At 49.4% G+C, this 20278-nt stretch overlaps 1 protein-coding gene across 2 annotated transcripts in view; it reads right to left on the reverse strand.

Annotated features, from left to right (window-relative positions):
- The window catches only part of ANKRD44 (ankyrin repeat domain 44), a 248750-nt gene that overhangs the window by 102344 nt on the left and 126128 nt on the right, over positions 1–20278 (reverse strand). For both annotated transcript variants that reach the window (XM_079781980.1, XM_079781979.1), the window contains exons 3-4: positions 14618–14696; positions 4586–4656 (exon numbers count right to left, since the gene is read on the reverse strand). In XM_079781980.1, coding sequence (XP_079638106.1) covers positions 4586–4656; positions 14618–14696 — 150 coding nt within the window. The remainder of the gene's footprint in view (positions 1–4585; positions 4657–14617; positions 14697–20278) is intronic.

The following is a 20278-nucleotide window of genomic DNA, read 5'->3' on the forward strand; positions in this document are numbered from 1 at the left end:
TAAAAGAGACTTTTGTGATTCCCCAGCGTGAAAAAATACTGCTTTAAGTCCAAACAGTGATCTAAGAAGGGCAGGTCCCATTGAGACTCAGAAGCCTCGGTGCTCGGCCCTTGGAGCTGTGGAGCAGAGGGAAGAAAGGAAGGGAGGACAGCACCCCAGAGCAGAGGGATCCATCCAGGCGGGACAGAGTCCGCAGGCCAGGAGGGAAGAGCTGACACACAAACCACAGGAATGGAGCAGGCACGGGGTGTGCAGCCAGCCAATCAAAGGCTGAAACCTCCAGACCTCTGGAACGCTGGGAAAATATTAGACTTTGCACAAGATGAGGCCTGTAGTTCCCAGCCAGTCACATCTGTTTAGAAAGCAAGGGGCCCCTGGCCAGCGTCTGGCTTACACCTTCGAAATTAGAAAGGGGAAAGGTTGGAGTTCATCGATCAGATGGGGAAAGACGTGGGTTAGGGTCTCTAACAAATCCCTTCCCATTGGCCATGAGGCAATCCCCAGGGGAGTGCCAATCTCCCCACATGGGTCTTTCCGACCCACACCTACTTTTACAGCTCAAGGACGTCCAGAACAGCCATCACTTTCATTTCTCCACTTTTATAAGATGTCTTAACCTTGCCCTTCTGCTTATGTAACGAACTGCCTGGTTTTCATCTGACTTGACAAGAAAGGGTGCTATCAAGAAACAGTATGAAAGGAGAGTTCTTATTGAATTTCCAAAATTTAACATTTTAGAAATGAAAACGCAAGTAGTCTAAAATGATTACGGAATTGAATTAAATATAGGATATTAGAAGGGGTCTGACCCCTTCATTTGATTGGCGGCTTCATTTTAAGGGTGATGGGCTGTCGGCCTGGCTGACTTAAGGGCTCAGGTAGTGTCTACCAGGCCAGTGCTTACCTTACCCCGCAGACAGTCTCAGCCAAGCGCCCTGGCCTCAAGAACTTGAACATTAATTCTCCTTAGGTATAGACATTATTATGAAGTTTTGGCCTGCCAGGCTGGCCTCATACACTTCATAGAAATTTAATATAATATTTTGGTTAAAATATTTGATTTTAGAGAAGGGGATTGAGAGAGAGAGAGAGAAAGAAAGAAAGAGAGATTGATTGCCCCACTTGGGGATCGAACTGCCACTTGGGTATGTACCCTGACCAGGAATCAAACCCACCACCTTTTGGTGTTAAAAGGACAACACTCCAACCAACCGAGCCAAACCTGCCAGGGCTAAAAACAAGGCTTTGATTTAAAACGACAACTTTCTTTTTAAAACTACTTCTCTTTCTAAATCTTTAATCTTAGAAGCACTTTATCTTGGCTTGAAGAGGGCACACTTTCATAACTGTCTAGGGCAGTGATGGTGAACCTATGACACGCGTGTCAGCACTGACACGCATAGCCATTTCTGATGACACGCGGCCGCATGCCGAGGATGAAACATTTGCTGTTCCTGAGGATGAAACATTTGCGACTAGAGTCTTGGAGTTAGTTTTTTCCTCAAAGTGACACACTACCCGAGTTATGCTCAGTTTTTTGGCGAAGTTTGACACACCAAGCTCAAAAGGTTGCCCATCGCTGCTCTAGGGAGTTAATGATTTCTGTAATAAAAAAACAAGTCTCTTTTCCTGTATCACACATTGGCTCTGACAGAAATTTACAAGATAATGTGGGGGAAGGAAAGCGGAACACTTTCTGAATCAAGAAAAGTTACTTACCTGATCCTTCCCAAACTACCCTGAAGGACCAATTGTTTGTGTGGGTTTTTTAATTATACCACTTCGAATCCCTCATGAGCCAATACTTTTATAAAACACAATCAAGAGTCAAATAATAAAGTAAAAAAAAAACAAAGAAGAGAATGATAAACTCAATTACTTCATTGTTACATGTAGGAGGCGTGGCATTCCTCTGTCCCATTGCTCTCAGAGGCTGTGAATGCTCCCTCTCATCACGGCAAGTGAACCCCAGCTCCGGGCCGCACCCCGGCGGCTGGCAGGGGCCTCCTCACTGCCTGTCCTTCCTGTCTAAGGAGCCAGCCTGGCTGGCGGGGGGGCGGGGGGGGTTCCCGCATTGCTCCTGGAGGGCGGTCTCACCAGCGGGCAGCCGGCCCAGCACCGCGGGCCTCGCTGGGATCCCCGCCCCAGCAGGCTGTCCTACACGAGACAGACATCAGGACATGGGGCGCTGTCACGGGCGTCACAGGGACAGAACCGGAGTGGCACTTGCAGTCCCTTTATTTCTACTTGCCATGACTTTCTCTTTCTACAGCAGGCCACTCCAACCTGTGACAGGACGCGGCGACACGCACCGTGGCCCACGGGACCGAGGAGGAGAAACAGGGAGCACCCGTGGGTCCTAAACACGTGGCCTCTAACATGTGTCCCTTCACTCTCCGGCATGCACTGCACTTAGGGGGTCATGAAGTCCTCGGGGGAGGAACGGTTGATGCCTCCGGAGTCCTTGCAGGCAGAAGCAACGTCCGATCCCAGGGTGTGAGTGTACACAGTCTCCGTGCTCTTTACACAGCCTGACAGAGTGCGCTCAGTAAATTTGGGTCAAATACATATACTCGTGCAATCACTAGCAAACTCTCCAAGTAACAGTATTAACAAGGCATGGCCCGGGGCTGCCGACCGGGCTGCCCACCTCCTGGAGGCACTGACTCCATTACGGACCCCACGGGCCCTCCTCCCCCACGGCGTTCAGCAACTTCCTGTTCTGTGGCACTTCTAGAAATTGGTGCCCAGCCCATTTGTTCAATTAATCGCATAATTCGTCTGAAAGTGCCCGTTATTAAACGAAACTCACTCTTTTATTATTGTAATTATTACTGAGTACAGTTATTCTAAGAACTCGCAGTATAAAGGGGGTTCACTGGAGAGGGGGGGGAAGGATGTGAAAGGATTCAAAGGGAACTACTCCAGGAGCGCCAGCTTCCAACACTGGGAAGGCCAGGGACTAAGTGCCCCATCTTCAGTCTCAGGTCGCAGACACGGGCATCAGTCTCCTTCCAAAATGCAGCCCCGCCCCCCCCCCCTCCTGCTCCCTCGAGGCACCCAGGTGGCTCGAATAGGCACCAAGTCTGGGCACGATGCATCGGCATCCTGACTGCAGGCTATGCAATGCCTGCTTTCTTCTCGCTGCGGGCACGACCTATGTCCTCTGTGCGGTCATTGTTTTATACCCATAAAAATAACGGAAGGAAAGCAATCATATTCTGGTCTCCCACATCATTTTTCCAGTTCTCACATCTACCAGCATTTAGCCTGACAATTTTTTTAGAGGCAAACATGAGTTTTTACCATCTAAACTATAAAATAGAATGCTTAGCTTGCTCAGCTCTGGGAAGGAAGGTTGGAGGGGGGCGTGGGGCGGAGGAGGGGAGAGGGGTGAGGGACTGGGCCTCGCAGGGAGCACACACACTGCCGTGTCAGTACCAGGTGCGCCTGGAGCACGTCGCCGTCCCGGGGCAGAGGCGCTGCCCCCAGTGGAGCCATCGCCGGTCATCCTGCGAGGTCAGAGCCCCTGTGTCCCTGCATGGCGGCCATCCCCTCTGGCCAGGCTTCGAGGCCCACAGTCACTGGGGTTCCGGCCACCCTGCCCCCACACTGGGCTTCTCTTCTGACCCCTGTACTTCCTCTGGACCAGCTGGCCCATTTGCCATGGTTTCAATGACCATCCTCTCTGCTCCTAAGCTCTAGGCCTGTGCAAATAATGGCAATCGGATCGCCATTTTCTCTTGAATTTCCAGCATTCAGATCAATTCTTTCTTGAGCATCTCCAATGGACCAGCTTGGGACACATTGGGAACATAACGCGGGTCTCTGCCCTCCTGGGCGTACTTTCCAGTGACGGTTTGCCACACTCGGCTTGTCCAGGCAGAGCTGACTGGCCTCCCACCCCTGCTGCTCTGCCTCTGTCCTCCCGGTTACAGCATCGCCCGTCACCCACGGGCTTCTCTTCCAGCTCAGCTCACAAGGCCCCCCGTCCTGTCCTGGTCCCACGTAGCTCTGCTGTGCCCACTCCGCACTGCTCAGAGGGCACCCACGCTCTGCCACTTCCCCGGCCTCCACTGTCGGACTCACCTCCACCTCACCCCACGCTCCAGCTGCATGCAACCGAGCCCGCCTTCCACTCCCCCCTGTGCCTCTTCTCCTGCAGCATCTTCCTCCTCCACGCAGCCCTTCCTCTGCTCCTGGCCGGCAAGGCCCTGCTCCTCCTCGAAGAACTGGCTCGGCCTGGCTTCTCATCTTGGAAGGCGTCCTCTCTTCAAGCAGTCCTTTGCTTCCTCCTCTGTTCCGTTCTGCTGTCGTACTGACCCGCTTGCCTGTGTGCCTCCCCCTCCGGACTGAGAGCTCACTGAAGTCACGGACCATGCAGCCCACCTTGGACGCCCCCGTCACCCCCAGCCCTGCGCCTGGCTCGCAGCTGGCACTCAAATCAACAGCGGTTCATTGCTGGTAACCCTCTAGCATGAGAAGCAAAAGCCTTGAGCTCCCCAGTGAGAATCCCACTTCAGCAGAGAGAATGGCTCTCTTCCGAGGGACTGAAGGTGGTAGGTTACATCCGACAGCCACTCACCTCACTCCTGGAGGCCACGGCCCGGTGCAGCGGGGTCAGCCACATGTTGTCCTTGGCATTCACACGCGCTCCTGGAACCAAACAGCACCGGTTAGAGGCATGATGCAGCGGGGGGTGGGGGGTGGGAGGTCAGGGGGGTGGTCTCCTGAGGTCACGTCAGATGCTGTATCTTGCGCCCCCATTTGCCCGGTACAATCACCACGCTGCGTTTTGTTTGTCCTTGTACCGGTCCCGTGCTTTCTGGCAGCTGCACAGGAGGAGACCCCAGGACTGCAGAGGAGCGAGATCAGAACTGAGAGTGTCCGAGAACTGGTCAAGACCGGGTGGGAAATCCAGCATCCCAGGGGGTAGGAGACACAGTGGTGAGAAGACAGATTCTCCAGGGCTGTGGACATGTGTGTTCTGAGGAATTAAGGACTTTTCCTGTGTGTGTGTGTGTGTGTGTGTGTGTGTGTGTGTGTGTGTGTGTTTTCCCGGATAGAATGTATATTCCTGAATATAAAATATATAATCAGAGAAAGTATTTTCTATTTAGTGATTAAGCATTTTTATCTCCAGGGCACACAACACCCTCTTGGCAAATGGTCAACAACAAGCAGCCTTCCAACTAGTGTGCGCGAGGGGCCACTCAGCTTCCAAACACATCGGGTGAAGCTGAGTTCTTGTTTTTTTCCCTTTATTGATTAAGGTATTACATATGTGTACTTATCCTCCCATTGCCCCTCCATTCCCCCCCACTCATGCCCCCACCCCCCTGGTGTCTGTGTCCATTGGTTAGGCTTATATGCATGCATACAAGTCCTTTGGTTGATCTCTCCCCCTTACCCCCACCCTCCCCTACCTTCCCTCTGAGGTTTGATGGTCTGATCGATGCTTCTCTGTCTCTGGATCTGTTTTTGTTCATCAGTTTATGTTGTTCATTGATGGGATTTCGTCTGGGCTGAGAGGATCAGCAGAAATCTCCTTTATCCAGGAATCCCCATTCTGTCTCTGAGACTAGCCAGGTATTTTGGTGGGAATAAGCCAGCCTCCATGGAGCGCTGGAGTAGACCAACAGAAAGCCTGTGTGGGCTCCGCATGGCTCCCTCCCACTGCGGGGAGACAGGCTCCCTTACTCTGTGGGGGACAGTCAGGCTCACACCAGCCAGAGCCAGCTCATACCCAAGCCAGAGCCAGCTCACATTCTCTGGAGCCACCTCCATCATGGAGCAGATGCCTCAAATGAATGGCGTCAAGGACAGCAGAATTGGCCCTTGACACCCTCACAATTCTCACCAGGGCAAGCCCTCCAGGTCTACAGCTGAACTGATAAAACACCCCATCGGCCCGATCTGCGTGGCTCAGTGGTTGAGCTTCAACCTATGAACCAGGAGGTCACGGTTCAATTCCCGGTCAGGGCACGTGCCCAGGTTGTGGGCTCAATCTCCAGTAGGGGGCATACAGGAGGCAGCCAATCAATGATTCTCTCTCATCATTGATCTTTCTCTCTCCCTCTCCTTTCCTCTCTGAAATAAATAATAATAAAATATTTTTTAAAGAAAATTATTAAAAAAAAAACAAAACACCCCATCTGAGCTTCCTTTTCAGGGGGCTTCAGGGCTTTGATCAGTCTTCTGATCAGAGATGGAAAGTTTTGTTAAAAGGACTACTAAAGAGGAGGAGCAAGAGAAAATGTCGCCGTCGGCCGATGCAGTAAGATGAGAATATTTTGGCCTTCGGACAAGGAAGGAAGGGGGTGAGGAAGAAGAGTGAGGACACAAGCAAGGCAGGCAGAGGAGGGGAGGTGGGCGGGGCCTCTGGGACAGGCTGGGAGAGGAGGGCAGTGGAAGCAGGGCTGGCTAATCTCTGTGAGGCCAAGGCCAGCTGACAGCTTAAAAATAGGAGCCTTGTTTTTTTACGTGTGTGTTTTTTAAAAAGGCACCAGGAGATGATGAGCTAGAAATTTAGTTTAAGATACCAGCTAAAAGGAAATAAGAAATCCTAGAACTTACACAATCTTTTTCTCTTTAACTGAAGGACAAATACCATCAACAATATTAATTATAGAAAAGAAGAACATAATAATCCCTAAAACCAAGAGACAGACTCCTCTCCTCACACACCCCCCTACCCCCCCTCTAATTTCATTGGTTTGAGATGGGGCCAGGCACATGTATACTTTAAAATGTTTTCCAATTATATTTTTATTGATTTCAGAGAGGAAAGGGGGGAGAGGGAGAGGGAAAGAGAGAGAGAGAGATCAATGATGAGAGAGAATCATTGATGGGCTGCCTCTTGCACGCCCACATTGGGGACCAAGCCCGCAACCGTGGCGAGTGCCCTGAACAGGAATCTAACTGTGACCTCCTGGTTCAGAGGTCGACGCTCAACTACTGAGCCATACCAGCAGGGTCTGGGGAGCTTTGAAGGTATACTTTTGGCCCAGCCGGTGTGGCTCAGTGGTGTTTCTACGTCTCTCTCCCACTTTAAATATCAGGGGGACCACTTTGTAAAGTATATCATTCTTGAGCCACTATGCTGTACAGCTGAAAATAATACAGAATAATATCTACCTAATAAAAGAGTAACATGCTAATTGACCATACCTTCGCAATGCCCACCAGCCAATCAGGAGTGACTATGCAAATTAACCCAACAAATATGGCGGGTTAATTTGCATACGCAGGTGCCAAGCGGCCAGGGGTGGGGCAGGATGCTTGCGTCATCACCATGGCGATGATGCAGGTGTTCTGCACCACCCCAGCCGCTCTGGGCCTCTGGGCAGCATGAGAAGGCGGAAAGGTGGCTCCGGGCTGGAGCAGAAAGGCTGCTCCGGCCAGAGCGAAGGCAGTGCCGGGAGCCAGGGGAAGGAAGGCCCATTCTTGCATGAATCTTCGTGCATCGGGCCTCTAGTTGAATATAAATTGTAATTGAAGAAAAAATTGAGTTGACTGTTTTGAATGACAAAATTCACTAGTTGCAAAATAAAATAATTCAGGAAGTTGAAAAAAACTGTACTAGGGAGAGGCAAATGACAGCCACATTAGCATACCACGTCACACCCATCAAGTTGGTGAAAAAATTACAGTCTGACAATGCTACGAGTTAGCAAGAGTGAGGAGCAGCGGGAAGGCTTTCGTACGGAGGGTGGGAGTGTGACTGGTGTAGCCCCTTTGGGAAGCAATTTGGTTCCACCTGGTAACACTGAACAAATGAAGTTGCAGAATAATGCCTACGGCATAATACCAGTCACATACAGTTTTTAAATTTACAAAAGTAATTCTGTATGTTGTTTACAGATGCCCAGGCAGGAAGTAAAAGTAGCAACTACGGCTAAAGAAATGAGCATTCTCTAGAGTTGGTGCTCTGGGGAGGAGGGTCAGGAAAAAGATGAGTTAGCACAGCCAATGGGCTGCAACTGTGTCTTCAATGTTTTCCTTCCTTTAAGGAAGGATACGATGCAAATATGGCACTTTGACTTCATAAACCTTGGTGTACATGGGTATTAATTATATTGTTTTCCATGTTTTTCAGTATATTATAAATAGACTATGTTTTTAAGAGAGCTAACACATGTGAAGTTTATTGTTTCTTGATAAAATGGGGGACGGGTGTTAACTTGCTTTTTTTACACTATTTTATTCTTGGTCAGTGGCCCTTGATTGAAAAATGACACATCCGCCCTAGCTGGTTTGGCTCCGTAGAGCATCGACCTGTAGACTGCAGGGTCCCGGTTCAATTCTGGTCAAGGGCACATGCCAAGGTTGAGGGCTCAATCCCCAGTGGGAGGCATGCAGGAGGCAGCTGATCAATGACTCTCTCATTGATGTTTCTCTCTCTCCCTCCCTCTTCCTCTCTGAAATCAATAAACATATATTTTTTAAAAAGAGGAAGAAGTATATGTCTAAAAAAAAAATAACTCGTCCACTCTTTCCATAGAAAGTGGTCCCGCCACCCAGTGTCCTCCAGGATTTTCCTAAGGTTCAGGCCAGGGGAATAAGGATAAAAAATAGCAAGAGGCTGTTGGTGGGACAGTCCGACTGGAAAGGAATTTTCCAGTTGAGGATGTGATCCCTGCGGGCGGCGTCCTAACGTTTCTCTCGTGCTCTCCTCCCTGCACAGCCGCTGGCTGGCCCCAAACGCAGGCGCCAGCTGCGGGGCAGACAGAAGCCGGGAAGCCCGGCCAGGAAGGCGGTGGGGAAGCCACGCCACACGGAAGGGGCGCTCCGTCTCAGGGAACCTTTCCTTGACTCTCCAAATGCCATCTGGTCTCGCCACTCTGTGACCCTAAGCAGCTCATCTGCCGTGGCTCCGTCACCAGCCAGCCGACCAGGACACTCACGAGGGAGGGCAGGCTGCACGCGTGTAGCACATGCCCAGCCCTGCGTCCACCTGCTTTGGCCACCCCTCCCTCCCTCCCTCCCCACCCCCGTGACATGCAACCTGCTCTGTCCTTGTGGGCGGCATTAGAAGGCTCTATATCATGTTTCTAAAGGAGATAACTTCTGAGTTATAACCATTGAAAATATTGCAAATCTGATTAGAGGGAAAATGGTATCTCCTCGTGGTGCTTTCCTGTTTAACGGTGAGGTTGGGAATCTGCTAATATGCTTATCTCCTGCCCACTCACCATTCGTTCTCCGAGAACTGCTCCTTCAGATGCTTTGCCTGTTCCCCTTATTCTTCTATTATTGTCTGTTCTTATCATTTACAGGCATTTACATTGTGTTGTTATGAGAATTATTATTTATATTTTCTGAAAACTTTCCATTGCCTGTAGATCCAAGTGTGGCTGTTAATATTACAATTCTCTCAAAGAGAAAAATGACCCCGAGCTGGCTGAGCTCATAAAGCAATCCCCCCTTACCCCCGCTGTGTAACACACCCCGGCATTGCTTCCCTGCGCTCCAGGGACTGAGAGCTCATCACAGAGCTGGGAAGGGGCTGCTCCCGGTCACTGCTGAGTCCCCCGTCCCTCCACTCGTCCTCCAGGAAAGCTCCCCTCCCAGCAACGGAGTTATTATGACAAAAGCAGCGCTATCTGAACGGGGACCGGCAGTATTTCATCAGTGTCCTCCCTGCCTCTGGCTTCCTCGGCCTCTTTCCGGAACACCTCAGCCTTGTTTACAGGTCAGCGGGAGCCAGAAGATGTCTGAGTATTTATAACTGGTTTTTCTCAAGGAAGCTCCCCGTTATGTACCTGCCCGCCAGGCGCCTCGGGGCACCGAGGGCACAGGGTCTGCATGCCGAATGACTTAAAGGCAGGTGCAGTGTACCCAAGGACATCTGAAAGCTTACGTTATTATTCTTTAAAGGGTAGGCGCTCCTGGTTCTTCAGAAACGAAGACCCCGCTCACAGCTGTCAGGCCTGAACGCTGATGGCGAGTTAAGTGTGTGTTTCATCTCACCCCTATTACCACCTGATTTTATGTTCACAGAGAGCAGGAGTAACGGGCGCTCTGAGCGTCTTTTCCAGAGGCGACATGTCTGTTCTCTTAGCCCTGTCATCTAGGAAAAAGTAGAACGAAGGCAAAAGGTAGACGAGGGACTGAAAACGCTTAGAGGTCAAAGAGGATAACGGATTCTTAAGGCTGATGTATCCCAAGTTTGGCATTTAATTACAGAAACAAACAAGTATAAACCAAAAATCATACAAAGGATGATTAGAATATAATGAAATGGGCTTGCTATGGGGTTTTTTCACGCAGAGACCAAACCTTATTACAGCCCAGGAGCAGTGTCCTTCAAAGCAATGACCTTGGAAGCGCGTGTGATAATCCCATGATGTGGCAGCTGCTCAGAGCATCTTCAGTGCTCCCCTGGGACTCGCCGTTGGAGCCGGTTGACATGCCCACCAGGTAATGGCTCCTCCCTTGATAATCACACCACCGAGGGGGGCAAAACCAGCACTGCCTGGTTTAATCACCTTCACCTCTTGGGGGTGGAAAAAAAACACACACACAAAAAACCGAATCCAACCTTAAGGGATGAGTATGTGTTATGCATAAGAGCACCAAAACAATGACCTGCCGTGGCTCGGAGACAATTTGCGTTGGGAGCAGAAATCACATTTTGAAAAATCACAGGAAATCCCTTTACCGGAACACCCCTCTTGGGTGGCCTACATGCCAACGAACTTACTAGTCTGAATTCGTACTTACACCTCACACAGCCCATGCTGGAGGGTGAGGGTTCGGTGTTCTTCCTCCAGCCCAGGGCTCTCACCCGTGTGCACCCCAGTTTCTCTACAGCTGCTGCCACTGGGGTCGTGTTCCCGGGCGCTCAGCTTCCTACACCGCAACCTTGTCCCTTAACTCTCATCCACTCCCTGGTTCACGTTGGTCTCATGCATGCAGCTCTGGGCAACAGCAAGCTCTTGACCTTCTCTCTGACTTGAGCCTGACCAGGCCAGTTCCCAAAGAGAAGCGAGAGTCAGGTGGGGAAGTAAAGCCAGAATCCGCTCTGGCGGTTACAGGAAGGGGGGTTTTGCAAGGCCTGTTCCTCTCTGTCTGTTCAGGGGCCCCGGGTCTCCATCCGCCTGGCTAATAGTAGACAACCTCGGGAGGAATTAATGGAGTTGGGTTACACTATAATCTGCAAGTTAATACAACAATAGAGAACACAGCTGTAATGGGCTATTCTGGCAAAGCCAAATCATTTGTCCAACATGGGAATCATTAACACCTCACTCGTTATGAAGTTGGAGAAGCGTTTGGGTGGATTCCCTAGAGGGTCAGCTGCCAGATGAAAGCTCAGAGATGAAACTGTCTTGCTCTTACAGTGACAATTCTTTAGGAAAATAATATACAACTGGATACAGGACTTCTAAGAGCAAACTAAAGCCATGTGAATTCCAAGCGTTTACCTAAAGCTTCTACAATTGAGTGAAATTTCTAAAGAACTTTCCCAATGCCCTCTCAGACCCTCAATCTTTCTAATTTGATGGGGGTGAGGAAATTCCGTGGCATGTGCCACCCAAAATTATACTAGAGGTTAGCAGCTCAGAATTCCAAGACAAAGAGGTGTACAGATCAAGATATATTCTCCAGGCTCCACTGAATGAGCCACATTTAAGAGCAGCTGGCCCTAACTGATTTGGCTCAATGGATAGAGCGTCAGCCTAAGGCAGTGATGGGCAACCTTTTGAGCTTGGTGTGTCAAACTTCGCCAAAAAACTGAGCATAACTCGGGTAGTGTGTCACTTTGAGGCAAAAACATTATTTCGCAAATGTTTCATCCTCAGGAGCAGCAACTGTTTCATCCTCAGCATGCGGCCGCCTCAGCGGCCGCGTGTCATCAGAAATGGCTACGCGTGTCAGTGCTGACATGCGTGTCATAGGTTCGCCATCACTGGCCTAAGGACTAAAGAGTCCCGGGTTTGATTCTGGTCAAGGGCTCATGCCTGGGTTGCGGGCTCGATCCCCAGTGTGGGGCATGCAGGAGGCAACTGATCAATGATTCTCTCTCATCACTGATGTTTCTATATCTCTATCCCTCACCCTTCCTCTGAAATCAATAAAAATATGTATTTTTTAAAAAGAGCAGGTGGTGGACTCCACGCCACGTGAAGGCGGTGAGGCACCTAAGGAAAACAGAGGGTCAACTTCGGGCTGCAGAATTAAAACCTTCCCTTCCCGGTATGAACAACAGACAGAAACCAAGGCTGGGGTCCAAGACAAAGTTGTGAATTTGCACATTCATGAACCTAACGTTTTTCTGCGACTCCAAGGTGTCTCTTCACACAACGTTTGGATGGTGAGTACAGCCAGTTGGGACCATTAAGTTTATTTTACACCCCACTGGTTTCCGCCTACAGTTTTCCATGGGCCAAGTCTCTATCGCTGGGGCAGCCGGCCAGGTGCGTGCTGGCTCTGAGCCCTGGTCCGTGCCAACACCGAACAACGCGTGTTTGTTTGGCCTACGGCCCTGGAACATCTTAGAACCGTCAGAGGAGGCCTGCTCTCAAGAACACAAGGATGCCACACAGACTCCTGCCAAGCTCCAGGCAACGGTCAGGAGCGCAGGCTGCACAGCGAAGGCACAGAGCATCTGTGTCCGGGAAAGCCCACCTGGAAGGGGACACAACACAAGGAGGGCAGTGAAACCTTCCTTGTGTGTCCAGCAAATTGTTGTTTGTTTGTTTGTTTGTTTGTTAATCCTCACCCAAAGATATTTTTCCAATGATTTTTAGAGAGAGTGGAAAGAAGGCTGAAGGAAGGAGAGAGAGCGAAACATTGATGTGACAGAGACACATCCACTGGTTGCCTCCCACATGTGCCTCGACCAGGGCTGGAGATGAAGCCGGCAACCAAGGTACGTGCCCTCGACCGGAATCGAACCTGCGACCCTTCAGTCCACAGGCCGACGCTCTAACCGCTGAGCCAAACCGGCCAGGGCTCCCAGCACAATTCTTGTTTCCTTCCCACAATGCCCTCCACATCTGCTTAAACACCTGCATCAGCTCCCGCCCGTGCGTAGCTCGCTTTGGGTTCTACAGTTCCCTTTGCTACTGCAAACAAAGGCCAAGCCTCAGTGCAGGCCTTTGCATAGTCTGTGGGCAGAGGCACTTCCTCCAGGTTTTAATCTCCCCAACAGAAGGCAGGAGGAAAGGCAGCGGGTCTGCACGTGATCCACACCAGGACGCGTGCACGTGCTCAGACTCATTCCCAGGCCTTGTCTGGCAAACGCTCACGGTGGAGAGCACATACTGATTTCAGAAACCTGCTCGGTGGGATGTACCGAGCACACAGGTTTCCAAAAATGAAAGCATTGGTGTTTTTAACTCAGATAAAATAGTTAAAATCCAAAGAAAAATAAAGAGAATATCGCAAAGACCAGTGCACATGCAAATCAGATTTAACACATTTGCCATATTTGCTTCCAATTTCTAGAAAATAGAATACTTTACAGAATTGTAGTCTCTTTTGCGCCCTTCCCTAAAAACACCCCTCACTCAACCTGCCTCCTCAGAAGTAAGTAACCACTGTCCAGAAATTAATGTTTCCTTTCCTTGCATGTTTTTATATTTTTACTAGAGGCCTGATGCACGAAGATTCGTACAAGAATAGGCCTTCCTTCCCCTGGCTGCCGGCACCGGCTTCCCTCCAGCACCCAGAACCCGGGCTGCTTCTCTCCTGCCACTGCCAGGCATCCAGGACCCGGGCTGCTTTGCTCCAGCCGCCACTGCCACCCACCGGGGGCTGACTCTGAGCCACACCGTGGCCGCTTGGAGCACACCCCCACCCCTGGTGTGTGTCCGCTGGGGCTGGGGGCGGCACGCAGTACCCTCCCGCCCATCTGTGGGCACAGCTCCTCCTGAGTGGTCGTGATACAGCCTCCTCCTGAGCCGGTCGTGATGCCCGGCTAATTTGCATATTACCGCTTTATATATAGAGAGAGAGATTACACGGCCATAGTCATAGGTCCATAAACAGAACAAAGCATTGTTTTGCAGTGCAATTCAGATCTATGTACACACACACACATTTGTGTCTGTTCATATAGACGCTAAGGAACCAGTTTGCTTGTTTGTTCTTTTATAAAGACATCCAAATACGCTGGATTCACCTACCATGCTGGGCTTGATAGATAGTCAGGAATCAGATTTTCACACCACACATACGTTTTGCCGGAGACATCATTTTTCAATAAGAACAACTTCTTGTGCCCTAGCCGATTTGGCTCAGTGGATAGAGTGTTGGCCTATGGACTGAAGGGTTCTGATTTCAATTCTGGTCAAGGGCACATGCCCAGGTTTCAGGCTCGATCCCCATGAGGGGGCGTGCAGGAGGCAGCCAATCAATCATTCTCTCTCATCACTGATGCTTCTATCTCTCTCTCCTTCTCCCTGCCTCTCTGAAATCAATAAAAATACATATTTTTTAAAAAGAACAACTTCTTGCACTTTTTACACATTTACCAACAAAATCGCTAATCAAATACACTTCCATGAGCCCCATAAAGAAACTGTGTTTGCGTTCCTTAGCGTGGTCACTGTAATAAGTGGGTCGCTGACAGTTATCTGCGGTGACTGTACGCACAGCTGGCATTTACCTGAAAGAATCAGCAGCTCGATGATCTCGGCATCTCCCAGGAACGCAGCCACGTGCAGCGGGGTGCGCTTCTCCGAGTCCTGCAACCAGGGCAACAGTAAGCAAGTCAGTGCGGCTGCAGGGGCCGTTGGGAGACACGGCAGGACAACGCACTCTCTGAGGCTCACGCTTGGGAGGGAGCGAAGGCCAAACACCTACTCAGGCGAGTTCCGCTTACACATTTCCCTCAGCACCTCCCCCAGTCGCATGCACGCGAGATCCCATTTTCTGAGTCTGTGTCCTGTTGGCTTCGCTCTCCTGCTAGGGCAGGTCAGCTCTGGTTAAGGATGGCCCATCATGCACTAGATGATGGAACTGCATTTATTTTTAAGCCTTCAGTAATGGCTAAAAAACACAAATCTGAACCATTCTACCTACCTGAACTGCACAGCTCAAAGCTTTCAATGATTTGTTTTCTTTCTGGAATTTTTCACAAGGACATTGAACATAAGAACGGTCATTTTCTCCTTCCTATCTCCATTAACTGTGGCCTACACACCTCCCATTCATGTAATACGTATTGAATGCCTACTATGGGCCAGGAACCCATGTGTGGGGACAGAAGGGGGACTGTGAAAGGCCCAGTCCCTGCCTTCATGGAACTTACCTTTAAGTGGGAGGCCAACAATAGTCATGAACACAAATAGTCATGAACACAGTAAGATCATTTCAGATGGTGATAACAAAATTACAACAGGGTGGTGGGACCAAGTAACTGGGAAGATGGGAATAAAATTCCTTAGAGTGCTCAGGTCAGGCCTTTCTGAGGATGCTGACAGTGAGGGCTAAGTAGACACTGTTAGTTCTGTTTTATAGATGAGAAACTGTGGCTCAAATAAATGATGAAATTTCCTCAAGACCCCGTAAGTGCATAGCAGAGCCAGGCTGAGCTCTTCCCCACTCTACGTCCTTGGCAAGGCCTTTAACATACTGTGCTCAGAGGCAGTACAATAACATGCAGGGGGAAATTGCTTCCCCATCTGTACATCGGAGATAGTAATGCCTACCTTAGGGAACTGATAAGAGAATTCCAGGTAACGCAAGTCAACAAAGCCCAGGCAGCACGAGGCTTGGCCATGCACAGCCAGTGCTCCGTCCGAGCCATCGTTGCCATCAGCACAGACACTCCTGTGACACCTTCCCGCCAGGCCTGAGAACTCTCAGGACCAAGACCAGGTCTCACACCCGCTTATCCCTAGAGCAGCAGCAAACTAGGTGTTCAGCAGAAACTGACCAAACTGACTGTTCTGCGTGCATGGTCTCCCCGCAAACATCCAGCCACCGCGCCATAACAGTGGTAGCCAAAGTCTGGATGCTGCCTTTGAGGTTTCTCCTAAAACTAGCCTGTGTTTTCGTTTCCAGAGATTCATGGATTCATGATTAATCTTAATCATCCTTCCTGTGATGACCTGATGATACAAGCCACCTCACAACCCTGGATTCGGCCAAGGAGATTATTCCATTTTCTGACAGCTCAGCCCTCTGCTCTTCCAGACTCGTGCTTTTAGGCACTTCCTGACTCACTAACACCTAAAACAGGTGGCAGGCAGGGGACACAGCAAGAGCTGATCTCCAAACAGTCTTTTTGTTAGGAGGTCTGGTAAAGAGGCTTTATGAAGGGATGGACTAACTTTTAAGTAGGTAAAAAGAGGAGTCTGGCCAGGCCAGTGTGGCTCAGTGGGTTAGAGCGTCATCCTGTGCCCCGGAAGGTCACAGGTTCGATTCCCAGTCAGGACATGTACCTGGGTTGCAGGTTCGATCCCCAGCACCGGCTGGGACACATGCAGGAGGCAACCAATCGGTGTTTCTCTCTCTCTCTCTCTCTCTCTCTCTCTCTCCTTCCTCCCTTCCTCCCTTCCTCCCTAAAATCAAGGGGGGAAAAATATCCTCAGTGAGGATAAAAGAAAAAGAGGAGTCTGCATTAGCTGGGCATGTATGTTGTCGCCGTATGCTGCAAGTAATTACTACAGATAAGTGGAAATCGGGTAGTCACGCAACTGTTCTATATGAAACAATGGTACGCCTTGGAAAATTCAGTCAGTCAGATACACAACTATGGCTTGCCCTCTGATCACTAGATCACCCTTTCAGTGAAAATAAAGCTTCAATATTTGAAAACACGTTTGCCCATTTGAGAATCCAGTGTACTAACCGGTGTGATGGATTACACAAGTCACCGAGACCAGACTTCCACAAATGTTTTCTATTTCTGTTTCTGCTGGTGAGATCGCTACAAGCACTTCCCACGTCAGCCTCGTATTCCCTTTCAATCCCCACTATCGCTACCAGAACATTCCTGTTGGGTCCTGGGATAACAGTTATATAATTACACGTTCTCCTGGGAATTGAACTGGTTGCAGGGTTTGGTTCCACAAACTAGACCTTACCCAAGTGATTTCAACAAGGGCTAACCCAACCCAAATATGACTTCGTTTGACCTGAAGCAGAGTCATGCTCTGTTGAGAATGTGACCTCCAATAAAGCCAAGGACACCCTCATCTCTAAACCTGCTGGCCTATTATTATATGCCTGGCCTTGCCGATTTTGTGGCCCCCTTTTATGACACTTTTATGACATGGCTTGTTGAAACCAAAGTTTTATAGTATAAAATGGGTGTGTTCTGTGAGATCATATCGTAAAAAATTTTTATCGTTAAATTCCAGTGTCCCTATTGCTATGCATTTAAGTTTCCTGCAGCTTCTAGTACATCTACGCATTTCTATTACTTTTTAAAAATATATTTATATTGATTTCATAGAGGAAGGAAGAGGGAAAGAGAGATAGAAACAGCAATGATGAGAGACAATCATTGATAGCTGCCTCCTGCATGTCCCTTACTGGGGATCGAGCCCACAACCCGGGCATGTGTCCCAACTGGAAATCGAACCATGATCTCCTGGTCCATAGGTTGGCACTCAACCGCTGAGCCACACCGGTCAGGCTACACATTTCCATTACTGACCAAGGGTTGCTGACACCTGCTTTCTCGCAGGCGCCTGAGTGATGCACGGGATCATGGGTCAAGGGCGGACTCAGAGCCACAGTCATCACCATGCTCCATCGGGTGAGACTGTCCAGCAGTTTGCAGTTCATCCTCTGCCTCAGTTGAAGGCCACTCTGCTTTGTCCTAAGCCAGACAAATGAAGTAGGAAGTGCAATGACAGGAGAAGGGGGAAGGCTCCAGGGAAAGAGGATACTAATAAAAACACTGGTAAAAATCGGTTCTAGGCCAGTGATACCCTAGGACTGTCGTCGGCAAACTGCGGCTCGCGAGCCACATGCGGCTCTTTGGCCCCTTGAGTGTGGCTCTTCCACAAAATACCACAGCCTGGGCGAGTCTATTTTGAAGAAGTGGCGTTAGAAGAAGTTTAAGTTTAAAAAATTTGGCTCTCAAAAGAAATTTCAATCATTGGACTGTTGATATTTGGCTCTGTTGACTAATGAGTTTGCCGACCACTGCCCTAGGGCGTCTAGGAGAAGAAACAAAACCTACCTGCTAATCACGGAGTGCTTTTAATTATTTTTTTTTCCAAAATGCCTTTTTATCTATTCTTCTACTTGACTCGCATAACATCCCTATCAGGGGAGACACATGTTTCAGAACTTTGTTGTTAAGTCTTATTATCACCATTTGAAGAGGGAATCTGAGCCCTTGAGCTGGGTTGTATGACTCGCCCAGCACGGCGAACATGTTAAAGAATTGGGTGTCCTGGCTTCCCATCTGTATCTGAAGACTGACCTAACGGCAGTTTCTGGATCAAAGTTAGAAGCCAGGACCAGCCACGATGCTCGCAGCCTCAGCAGAGTGTCCGAGCCACGTGCTCCCTGCACCGGCTTTCCCCTCCTCCTGCTGCCAAATGCGCCCTCTGTGATCACCACACTGGTGAAGGGTCGTGTGGCTCTTCACACCACCCACGAACCCAAGAGGAGCAAAGACTTCCAACGCAGGCACGGTAAGACCAGCACCCACTGCCAATGGCGCACTGGAGTCGTTTTTAACAGACTGTTCAAGTGCCACCAAAAGAGAGATCTTTTTCCGTGACCCTGTACCTCCAATTCCAACAGCCCTTTGCAAACAGACCCAGGAGATGACTCAGGTTTCTCCAGAAGGAAGGAAGGTAAACCCTCCCTCTGTGAATAGCCAGAGACACACACAGCCCACTGGCGTCTGAGCTACATGTGCCGAGTGTCAGAGAGAGAGCAGGCAGAGGAAGTGTCTGCCGTCTGTTTACCAAGGAAGCAGATGAAAGAAAACAGGGAACTTGAAGTATATACACGTGCAGTGAGCTTGACATGGGCAGGCAGTTTATTCTGGCAGCTACGAACCCTGTGCAGGCCGAGGGGGCACCAAGCCTTTGTTTTAAAGATGAAGAATTGTTTATTACATGCTTTGGAGACTCTCAGAAGTGCACGATCTAATCTTCACTGTAAGTATCTGTCATGCGCTAACACAAACATCCCTCCCTCCATGTAAATATCTTATGTACCAAGACAGACAGACGGCGCAACAGTGAGAAATCAGGCCCGCAAGGCCTCCCGGTCATGAAATGCGGCCGTTCCCATCGGCAATGCAAGCGCCCACCGGTATGGAAGGAGCAGGGAGGTGACTGACAGCAGGGGCCCGACGGGGTTAGTGTGCTAACCAACAGGTCACCCGGAGCACGGCAATGTCTGAAGACCCTGAACCCAAAACAGGTTCCTTGGAGAGACTTCAAAGAAGTGAGGAAAAGAGCCGAAGACGCGGCATAGACGGAAGTCAAGCAAGAGGCAAATAAGAAAGACGCTTGGTTTTAAGGTGGGGAATTAAAAGAGGTTTGTAAAGAAGAAAGCAAAGGAGAGAAGCCTCCTGTGCTTGGTATCTGCTCTAGAGAAATTCTCATACATATGCACAGGGAGACATGGAGAAAGATGTACATTGCAACACCATTTGCTCTATGGTGTTTCTTTTTAAAATCTTCGTGTTTACTTCCACGTTTGAACATCTCACGGATACAGACAAGCACAGAAAATGACAGACCTTTATGTTCCGACCGGGAAAAATCAAACATGTTAACATTTTTCTATGTCCGCTCCAGACGCTGTTTTAAACGATAGCTTTAGGGGTACAGCACCATGAGAACTGTGACTGGCTTGTTCTGAAAATAACTTGAAGACTGTGTGTGTGTGAGAGAGAGAGAGAGAGAGAGAGAGAAAGAGAGAGTGGGGGGGGCGGGTGTAGGTTAAGCTGTTTTCGTTCTTCACCATTACAAATGGTGTTGCAATGTACATCTTTCTCCATGTCTCCCTGTGCATATGTATGAGAATTTCTCTAGAGCAGATACCAAGAAAAGGAAGTAGCTCAATCTTAGGGCATATTCATAGTCAACTGTACTAGGTATTGTCAAGTAGCTCTCAAAAATAATTTTAACAATTTACACTCCCACCAGCCACCTAGTAGGTCCTTTCCCCCACATCCTTGCTAATATTTGATGTTATCAACCTTATGCCAATATGATGTGCCTGACATGGTATTCACTAAGTACAAGTGAGATTAAGATCCTTTTCATATGTTTATTAAAAGTTCAACTGCAGCCCGGCTGGCATGGCTCAGTGGTTGAGCGCCAACCTTTGAACCAAGAGGTCA

Source organism: Cnephaeus nilssonii (assembly GCF_951640355.1).
Source record: "Cnephaeus nilssonii genome assembly, chromosome: 10".
In the NCBI taxonomy this organism is placed as follows: domain Eukaryota; kingdom Metazoa; phylum Chordata; class Mammalia; order Chiroptera; family Vespertilionidae; genus Cnephaeus; species Cnephaeus nilssonii.